The sequence below is a fragment of the Melanostigma gelatinosum genome, assembly GCF_949748355.1.
Source record: "Melanostigma gelatinosum genome assembly, chromosome: 12".
In the NCBI taxonomy this organism is placed as follows: Eukaryota; Metazoa; Chordata; class Actinopteri; order Perciformes; family Zoarcidae; genus Melanostigma; species Melanostigma gelatinosum.
In genome coordinates, this window is record NC_136645.1 from 12,692,178 (window position 1) to 12,702,873 (window position 10,696).

At 41.3% G+C, this 10,696-nt stretch overlaps 2 protein-coding genes across 2 annotated transcripts; one reads left to right on the forward strand and one right to left on the reverse strand.

Moving 5' to 3' along the window:
• Positions 1–839: 839 nt before the first annotated feature.
• On the reverse strand, positions 840–2,429 carry LOC306786161 (uncharacterized protein). The gene is made up of 4 exons (XM_079280842.1): positions 2,329–2,429; positions 2,119–2,194; positions 1,822–2,019; positions 840–1,201 (listed from the first exon to the last, which is right to left on the reverse strand). The coding sequence occupies exons 1-4, from the start codon at positions 2,353–2,355 to the stop codon at positions 900–902; spliced, it is 603 nt and encodes a 200-aa protein (XP_079136968.1). The 5' UTR covers positions 2,356–2,429; the 3' UTR covers positions 840–899.
• Positions 2,430–9,079: 6,650 nt separating this feature from the next.
• On the forward strand, positions 9,080–9,800 carry LOC306785713 (uncharacterized protein; the record flags this gene model as incomplete). Its single annotated transcript, XM_079280169.1, has 3 exons — positions 9,080–9,095; positions 9,139–9,424; positions 9,539–9,800. The coding sequence occupies 3 exons, from the start codon at positions 9,080–9,082 to the stop codon at positions 9,798–9,800; spliced, it is 564 nt and encodes a 187-aa protein (XP_079136295.1).
• Positions 9,801–10,696: the final 896 nt, after the last annotated feature.

The window sequence follows — 10,696 nt, forward strand, 5'->3', positions numbered from 1 at the left end:
TTTAGATTACACTACCAATTATAATTTGGGGTAAGAAAATTGAATATTGCTTAATAACAGATGTGTCAAAGTTTTTTTCAATCACCAACGTCAAATTAATGAAAGAGATAACAGAACAAAAATGTGTTCAAATGCTGATCAGGGCTTGTATCTCTTTGTTCACATTAAAACTAATTAAATGATACTATGTTGATACTTGCATCAGCATAGTATCAGTTATGTTCACATGTTGATCTATTTAAAATCTGCTTACCTTTATAGTTTTACTTTATGTCCTCAGATTTCTATGTGACAAATGTTTAATTAATAAATCTGCCTTTTTTTTCTTGATGAAGGAAATCGAGGATGCAGATCTTGATTTCAACAGTGCCAGTGAGCAAAATGTGACCAGTTCTGGAGTGATTCTTCCACCCATTGCATGTCCCCTATGTGAGGAGGATATGGCACGCCTTAGGGCCGCTATTGATGTTGCTAGACCATCTGAGTCCTACGCCGAGACATTTATTTAGCTGTATTGAACTGTGTACTAACTCATGTATCATAAATGCAAACGTTGTGTTTCAAGGGTTTTACCCCTTTAACACTAACAAGTATACAATGAATGTGTTTTAAATTTGTATTTGTTGTGACTGGCAACAGTGAAGCCACATGTAAAAAGAAAAAGAAGAATAAATCGTATAAAATCTTTTTTTAATTCCAAACCTTAACATTTTGTTCTCTTTTATAAACAGTCAACACAATTTTTGTGTGTACGGAACTCATTTTTCAAAACAAGTATTTTTAAATATTACAATTAAATACTTTTCTTTTCTCAGAACATGAGTATTAAAACAGCAGTTTTTGCTAAACATGAACGGAGGCAAAAAAAAAAAAAATGGAGGGTAGAGAGAGACAATTGTCTACACATTGTGAAATTCCTGCCCGAGATGAAAAGCCTCCATCATAACCTTTTTGAACTCGACATATGACCTCATATGTCGTACGGGTAGTGCAATTGTCTTTGTACATGCTGAGACGACAGGGTAACAGATGCTGTGATGCCCAAAGTCTGCACTGCAGTCGTGGTTAAATCTGAGCATCACAGCAAAATCCTTCTTCTCGGATGGGAGAAGTGGGATGTAACCTTGGCCCGTGATCCACTGCAGAAACCTTGCAGGTGTGATGGACCGTGGGCCGTCTTCGTCCTCTTCATGATCTTCAGCTATGAAGCAAAGAGAAGAAAAAAATAAAGTTATGCGACAGTTTAAAATGTAGTTTTCCTTTTTTACTGCAATGCAGGTCTTTAGATTTAAAGAAGTGAAATAAACAGAGGTACTCTCGGTCACAGAAGAACAGCTGATCCAAAACAAATGTAATCAAATGTGTGTGATTTCCTGAGGTTTAGAGATATTCGACTATTTCGGCCTACCACAATGGTTATAAATGGCATTCTGTGTTAACATTAAGTCTTTTTACATAGAATGGAGATATAGATTGGCCTTTGTAAAAGTTCTCATTAAGAACTAGAGGTTTAGGAAAAACAATTCTCATTTGTATGTATAATGTCTATGCAGTTGTGGAGTGTAACTAATTTCATTTACTAACTTCACTTAAGTACTATTTAAAAGTACTTGTACTTTACTTCAGTATTTGCATTCCATGCTACTTTATACTTCTACTCAACTATTTCAGAGGGAAATCTTGTACGTTTTACTCCACAACATTCATTGAGAGCTTTAGTTACTGGTTACTTTGCAGATTTAGATTATCAATACACATTACTAAAATGAACTAAACTAACTCTTGAACATGGAGGGCCAAAATCTGCAAAGGGAAACTCACTTTGCACGTTTGGCATTGTGCTTTTGGCATACTTGAATTCAATGGCATCTGGAGGTAATGGATTTACATCAAACTCATGTTGCAGAGGCACAATAAACAGGGTGTTTCTCCCTGACCCTGTAACACTGCGAATTAGGGTCCCAGTGTAGCCATGAGAATCAGGAGGAATCATTATCAGTCTCCTTTTACCCTGCCCACCTGTAAATGCAACATTGTTTAGATCAGTTGTGTTTGTTTGGGCTACTTATTTGAATGGCAATGTATTACAATGGAATTTATATAACAAGTTTTCTCTACCTGCAGCCTTGTAGAGTAGCCATCCTCCTGTCAGCCCCTGCATCTTAGGATACTCATCTTGTAGTAGTCTGAAGAACTAAAAGAACAATAACATAGGGACTAAGTGATGTCTACATGCTTGAAGAAAAGCCAAACACGAGGATGAAGTTGCATGTTTCAAATATAAACAATTGTGCAATTTGTAACTAGTACGTTTTCTTTATGAAATACCTCTTCATGGCCCATATCCCTGTACATGTTGAGATGTCTTTTTCCAAGTCCTGCCTGGGCAAGGTCAAACTCTTCAGAGGAGGTTGGGGTTGTCTCTGCATTAATGTTAAACAGGTATGCATAGAAACTAAAAGGCCTCCAGGTCTTTGTGGATGCTGTGCCACAGGTCTTTAGACTCTGCATCATTCGCTTTCCACGGTTACCTTTTCTTGTGAAAAACCCAGGGAAAGATCTACATGATTAAAAAAAACAATTTGATTAAAATATGATGAATATACATATGAACTTGTCAAACTACCATTAAATTAACATGAAAAATGAAATTCCATAAAAACTAAAACCTGGCCATGTCCTGTTCTACAGAAGATGATGGCTCTTGCTGCGTTCTTCCTTGCTCTTGCTGTCCCTGAGAGAGGTTCTGTGCGAGCACATTTATAAGGCTCTGTGCAGCTGCAGCCACTGTCGAATTATAGTCGACATTCTGTTACGAAAGACAACACACATTGAAGGACTTGAGCTGGTCAGTGTATGGAGGGAACAATTCACAAACACAAGCTAACAGCATTAAGCTATTTGCTTAATTTCTAGCTTTGGCGAAATCCCCACTTAAATAAATCTTCTCCCTTTATGTATGACGCTATCTTACAATCATCATTATAATATTTAGGATAATTTCTAGTATCTATAAAAAAATGAATTCGATTTCTTACCTGCGCGCTGGCGCCAGCAGGCGGTCCAGGTGGAGCGGACGCCATCACAAGGACACTACGCTGCGTTCACAGTGGTGTGTGGCAGTGCGAAACGTCAGATATTAAGTGTGGTAGTTGAACGGCCCAATATGGCATAGTTTATTGCTCTTTTACTGTGATTCGTCCCAAGTAGAGGCTAAAACAGCTTGCTAAACAGAATTTTGGCACTAGCGTCATTTTTTAAAACTTTCAATCACGTGAATATGGTGAATAGAAAGTGTTGAATCATAATTCTCGCGGTGCCCACGTTACCTGAAGGCAACGTGGTTGAGGAACTCCTCAGCCCTCGTTGTTATGCTGTCACTCATGACACGCCCCTCTCAGTTGATACCACGCCCCCCACGTTAGATCTGGGTCAAAAGTCTGAACTGAAAAAAACGACCTGAACTGAAAAAAAAAAAAACCTGAACTGAAAAAAAAAAACCTGAACGTGAAAAAAAGATTTGAAACACAAAAAAAAAAGATTTGAATCTGAAAATATAAAATCTGAAACTGAAAAATATAAGAACTCAAATATCAAAATATATATGAATGTGAAAACTGAAAAAAAAAAAATGTATTCGAAAAAATTCCAGAACTGAATCAAAATTATATTCAACCCAAAAAAACTTTTCATTCACTTATTTTTATTTTGAATACATTGCTGTATTTTTGGACTTTCAGGTTCACATTTTTTTTTCAAGTGAACGAAACTTTTGACCTGGATTTAGCTCCATAACACACACACACATAATACTGTTATGTTCAAAATGTCTCAAACAAAAGGTGAAGGAAAAAGCCCCCCTCCTTGTTCCAGAGGAGAAGAAGCATGCAGAGGAGAAGAGGCAGCTCCCCCCCGCCCTGCTCTCTTTCTTCCATCATTAAGCAGGGCCGAATCAGCTGGTTGAAGTTTAAATCAAAAGGAATTTAATATACTAACAAAAGAAAATGCAGTTACAAACTGAATTACACGATCAGCAGTAATATTTCATGAAATAGAGGCCCCATCCACACCACATGACAGACTGGTGTGTCCGCCTCATGGTCCAGATGAGGTCTGGTTATCTCCGGGGATTCAGTTTCTTTGTCCCTCCAAAGTCTCTGAAATGTCTCATATTACACATTCCTTAGCCCATCGATCAGCTCAGTGATTGGCTGAACCCGTCGGACTTCAGTCGGCCACTTCCTTCACCAATTCACCCCCCTTCTTGAAGGCTGTGCTCAGAAACTCTTCAGCAACATCCCCCTCTCTCTGACTTCATGGCGGTGTCATAAATTCTCTGGTTTCTCTCACAGTGCTCAACAAATTCAGTAACTCTCCCTTTAGTTTAAACCTTCTAAAAGTAAACATATTGTAACACATTATATCCATCGCTAGGAGCGCTTTAAAACTTAAATTCCTCACAATATGTATACATTTAATGCCTGTAAATACAGCAAGCATATTTCTACAGTAGCGAGAACCATCGCCTATACAAAATGAAGTGATTCGTTTTCATTTAACCCTGTTACTGTATGGCTTAATATTAACTTCCACTGTTACTGTAAAGCCGTTAGAATTGTGGCCTATCTTCTATTTACAATTAATATGCATTCAATCCGGTTCGATGATTGAAATCATGAAGGTTCAGGCTCCTTAACGCTCTCTCTCATTACTTCAGGGCCTTTGGGAGCAACTGCACGTGGGACAGTTGGGACCGGAAGTACACTGGCTGTGGTCATTACAGTGAACAGTGTGATGAGAGGGCACGTGAGCCCTTGTTGCTGTACTTCGTCTCATTGGAGCAGAGGCTGCAGTTAGCATACCCTGCCTTATCAATGCATTTAAAACACTGACAGCGGGAAGCTGTACTGCTCTCTCTTCACGTCTGTTTAGACCTCCACCTTTATCCAGGCCCAGCTCCACTCACATCTCAGCCCTGCGTCAAGCTGCGCTACACACACAACATCCTCTTCATCTCATCAGTATCTGGGCCTCATGTTTCAAGTTATTATCACCACGAAATCGCCTCATTCTACTTTGAGTTAAACAAAAAAAACCAGAACCGCCGTTGTTCCGGTTTAACGTTAACGAGTGACCGCGTGGACTGAACCGGAACACGGAGGGTGATTCATGTTTCATCACGTTACGCTTTTTCCTCCTAAATCTTGATAATGATGAGCGTTAGCCGTTGACAAAGTTCCGCATGCAGTGGACGTTAACTTAACCCAACAAGTCTGAACGGTAACGGAACTTAAACGTTAACGGAGGGAAATGAAGACGGTGTAGACATCTTAACGCTGATTGGCCAGGACTCGACACGTGTCGCATCAAATATGTTTTATTGCGAAGATCACGACATCACATGTTCTCCTTGTCTCACTCAAATCTGAGAAACGCTGGCTGGCCAGTTGACCACCCCCCCCCCAAACAAATAAAAACTACGGATCTAACGTTACACTCATGTGGATGATATATTTTGAGTCAAAACTGCTTATTTCGCCGAAAAGCGACACGTTTGCAGGTATTCAATCAGGAGAAGAAGAAAACGACGAATTGCAACAGAGTCTCACTCCAAACTACATTACAAGTTATCAGCCGGAGCATGAACAGTGTTAAATAAAGTGAACCTACGTGCTCTTTGTATCCGGATTTCCGGGTTGAGAACAGCGTCCAGAAGTTCCCGTTGTCGCTTATTCGCCTCTTTTGAACGAGAGAGTTCCTCCTCGTACTCTGCTATCGTTCTTTCAAACAGACCAAATATCTCTTCATCAGCCGCAGTTAGTCGCTGGTTGATTAAAGATCTCAACATTTCTACTTTAGACATTTTCACTAAACCACAGAAAGTTGTCCTCCAGACGAACTCCGTTAAAAACACCGTTTACTCTCATTAAACTCTGACTAGCGCTGTGTTGGTCATTTCCGTCCCCGTCCGTCTGTTTCCAGGTAGCATGCTAAGCTAACTTCAATAGCTTTATAGGCTACCACGAGATTAGTCCTCGTCCTCTTCTTCTTCCTCTCCTCCTTCTTCTTCGTCTTCTTCTCATTCTTCTTCTTTCACTTTAATGGCGGACTACAAACCAATGTTTAAGGCGCCACCTACTGGACCGGAGTGTGTAACATCATGACTTCATGACAGTTATCATTTAAACACAATAATAATGTCATTTATAAATATAATGAAACAATTAGAAATAAACTTCATATTGCAGTCATATTCTGGCCTTTTAACCCGTTCCATTCAAAATATTAAATAAAGCCCTTTTAAGCTGAACTTGTTTGTCCCCTGTCTCTAACAGTCCTTTGATGCTCCACTCCCTTCCTGTATCTACCACTCTGTTCTTCAGTCTTTCTCTTTCCACCCTGAACTTCCTCCACTCTATCAGCACATGTTCTACAGTGTCTTTACAGTTGCATATCTCACATTTATCCCACTCTGTCTTTTTCATGATGTGTATAATGTGTCATTGAGTCCTGTATGTCCGAACCTGAATCTGAAAGTAACATCTTCTTTTCTACTTTTACTTCCATCACTTCTCACTCTGACTGATGTCTGAATTGTGTTGTAATTTCTACCCTTATTGTCATTATTCCAAATTTCCTGCCAAGATGTCCCATCCAAAGCTTTTACCAGAGAATGTCGAGTACTCCCAACCATTGTACAGGACAGTCGATGCTGTGTTTCCGTTAAGTGCACCCTGAATTCTAATCCAGTGTGATAGTGCTGACTCAGTTCTCCTCACATGTAATGGCAGTTGCCTGGATTTCACCAAGCAATGCATTAATGGGTGTGGTTTTGACTCGGGAGATGAGTCAGAGGAGAACCATCCAGAAGAAAAGGTGAACAGATAAAAGTCCATTCAGACAGGTTCTACGAGGAACATCCGGTTTCGCTGCAACTTGGTGGGTAACAAAATCCCCTTAAACTAATAAAATAGTATATCATTACTCGTATCTTCAGTGACCTTCCATCTGGTACATATGTAACAGTTGTGGGTCGTGGAACGAGACGACTCAAGTGATTGTTTTCCAACATTTATTTATTGAAGACAAAATATCACCAATGAATTGCCTTCAGACCGTTTTCTGCCCCTCTGCTCCCTCAGCAACGTGTGATTTAATTCATTTTCTTCAAATACACACTGACCAATCAGAGCTCGGTACGTGCACCGTTGATGAATATTACATAATCACAGTTTAAACTGACAAATGCAAAAAAAGACAGCTGGCAATAAATCTCAGACTGTGTGAATTAGTAAATTAACAGATTTATGACATCACTGCTTCATTTAGAGCACGATAGATCTGACTATAAGTACATGTGTGTATGATGGTAAATTAATGTGTTGCAGATGTGTTTTCATGGCGTGTATGACAATATTTTAGCCTTGTTCTTTCAGCTGTAGCCTTAGTGGTGCCAAACAGACTTGGGAGTAAATAGAAAATAAATGTGTAAATATTCTCTCATCACACATTCACTGACGTGTGTCGGCTTCTTGAGTCGTGTCTTACAGTCTCCGGCTACTTTAATGTTTGGTGTGGGTGATTTTAAGTGATGGAAGGAAACTTCCTTACTGCTTAGAATTATATTTATATATATTTTGATTGATTTGCCCAAAAGTCAGTTTCACATCGCTGGGGTCTCGGCTGAAAGAATAAGAATACATCAAAGTAAAACATTGACGTGAATACACGTGTTATTATAGTCAGATCTATCGCGTTATAGATGAAGCAGTGATATTATAAATCGGTTCATTTTCAGAATGACAGTTAGTGATTTCTTGCCAGCTGTCCTTCCTGCATTTGTCAGTTTAAACTGCGTTACTTTCAGCATGAATTATGTTCATGTTCTATGTTGGTCTCAGAGTGCACCAGACTGCTGCATTTAACTTTAAAATGTACAACATTTTCTTCCAGGTGAGCGTGTCCCCGGCCCCCTCTAGAAAACCAACACGAACTAGAAAATAAAAACTCAATTAGTGGATCAAGCTAAAGACAGTACCAAATCTGAGCGTGGACTCAATGAGCGATGCTCTCAAATTGAAAGAACACGCTCTTGGATAAAGATAGGATGAAAGCTCCATCGTTCCTCCCCTGTGTGATGTTTCATGTGGTGTGTCAAATGTATTTTATACATTTGGTATAAAACCGTTATCACAAACAGAACCACTTTGTCTCTTATATGATTAACAGTGCCATTGATGAATAAATAATTCCTTCATCTGATGAGTGTACTTCCAATAATAAATGAATCCAGGTATTCAGCTGTTTTCACAGTAACCTGTAACCAAGACTGTGATGGCGTCTGTGCAAATTTACAAAATGTGATTTCATATTTGACAAAGAGTCTCTCCATCGTCATACAAACAGTTCACATTCTTTTCAAAAGACCTTCTGAGCATGTGGGCCCCTGAGTCAGAGTATCCCAGTTCTTCAACAGACACTAATCCACGTAGTGCACCTGCGCCTGGAGATCCTTGGAGATGTACCCGAGAAGGGTCGCCGTCAGCTGCTGCTTCAGGGTGGCGTTGGCCATCACTAGAGCAGTTAGCTGAGCCAAATCTGTCCACTGAATGACTCCCAGCACGGCCAGAAGATACCATCAAGCTTCTGCTGCTGCTGAGGACTGAGCTCCATTATGATCTGAGGGAGCGGTTTGAACTGTCCACTGGTCAGCCAGCAGCCCAGAAGGCCTCCGACAGCACCGCCTACAGGGGAAAAGGGTTTCAAACATGTGGAATTATGATTGCACACACAAACACACATAGCATGACAAGGATAGAGTGATTAACCCCCGCTGGATCATCGTCCTCGGTGTGTGCACCCATCTGGGTTGTGTGCCCATCGCCAACGCCGGAGACTTCGGAGGCTACTACTGTCCGTGCCATGGCTCCCACTACGATGCTTCAGGAAGGATAAGAAAGGGACCTGCTCCTCTAAAGCTGGAGGTTCCCTTCTATGAGTTCACTGAGGAGGACGTAGTCATAGTGGGATAAATACTGGAGCTCTGTCTCAGTTCCTCCCTGTAATATGTATTTTTTAGATGGCTCCGTGTGAGAGTGACATAAAACGTGTGTATTTGCTGTTAAAGACAATGATTAGGAGCGGGCCCCTCCTCGCTGTGGCGGCTGGCTGAGAGGAGGAGTAGGAAGGCTGGCTCTGCGAACATTTTCAGCGACGTGAATCTGTGGCAGCTACAGAGACTATTCAGGTCAGCGGGGGATCAAGATGCGGAGCAGAGGGCCCAGCTGGTCTGGGGTCACGGAGATGAGGCTGAACTGGCTCAGGCTTTGAAAGGACTGAGGACCCGGAGTCACCGGAGAGGACTAAGGGCCAACGGGAGAGAGGTGTTGGGCTCACACTGGCTACGAGCCTTCAATCACCTCAGGTAGCAAAACTGCTGGTGTGATTCTGATTTCATATACATTCAGATCATTCATCATCGTGACTTTTTTAAATATTATGTGGCATCCATATTGTTTTCAACAACATTTATGTTCAGGATCGGAGAGAGCTCGCCAAGCAGCCAGGGGAAGGATCCCGGGGAGGAGAGTGTGTCTGAGGCCGGAGGAGCACACAGCAGTCCGGAGACACGCCGACACACCTCCATAGGGACAACAGGAAGAGGTACAGCGGCCACAGGGGTACTAACTGAGAGCCAGGGCCCTGCAGGGACTTCGGAGAGACCAGTCAGAACCAGCTCAGGACTGAGGAGAGGAGGAGAGAACAACTCAGAGAGATACCTCCACAGAATACTCCACTGACTTGACCAAAAGCTCTGAGATGCAAAACTGACTTCAAGTTCGTGCGAGAGCGGACCGGCACCTCAGTCTGCACAGCCTGCTCACCTGGGAAAAGCAATTTGTGGAGGACAGTGACGTGACTTTCAAAGGTGGGGTGTGAAGGATTTGGGGACATCTAGCGGTGAGGTTGCAGATTGCGACCAATGGAAACGTCTCCCGTGTGCTAAGAGAATAGGAAAACTACGGTGGCCAATGTGAAAATGTGAATGGCCCTATCAGCGCCAGTGTTTGCTTTGTCCCTTCTGGGCTCCTGTACAAACATGGCGTACACTGTGAAGACGACCCAACCCCCGATTTAGATTAAAAAACAGCTCATTTTAAGGTAGCAAAAACACAGAGATTCTTTTCAGTTTTCGGTTGATTATTACACACTTTTAAGAAAACATTCTTATTCGTATTATAATCCATTTCTGCCAATAGATTACTATAAATGCTACACACTGTTGCTTTAAGTATTGTAGTTCAGTGGTGTTGTTACGTGATATCGGGGGGTGACCCCTCACGATTTTTTGATTCGATAATAAAAAAAATTGAAAAATTAATAATTATTAATTAATTTTTTTTTATTTTTATTTTTATTATTTCTATTTGGGTTATTAAAACTATATTCCTTATGTAAACCTTTTCAATTCATCTGGAAATAATTAGTAATAAGCAAATAGGAGGCCTTTTATGTGAAACGCATAAAAGAGTGAGCCGACGGAGCTCCGTATCGATCATTGATGCACAGATCGACAGGGGGTCAGCTGGTGATACATCATCCCTTGCGATGCACCAGAGGGACCCAGACTCCACGTGACGCGTGCCCGGTGGACCTGGGACCTCCCTGTGTGAACCCCTTATTGCCGTGAGAGGTG

Bases quoted from the DNA above. Each gene is read 5' to 3' on its own strand.
- LOC306786161 (XM_079280842.1), bottom strand. From the start codon at position 2,355: ATGTACAGGGATATGGGCCATGAAGAG. The intron at 2,020-2,118 runs GTAGAGAAAACT...TTGCATTTACAG, and splicing joins GCTACTCTACAAGGCTGCAG to GTGGGCAGGGTAAAAGGAGA. The intron at 1,202-1,821 runs GTGAGTTTCCCT...TTTGCTTCATAG, and splicing joins CACAATGCCAAACGTGCAAA to CTGAAGATCATGAAGAGGAC.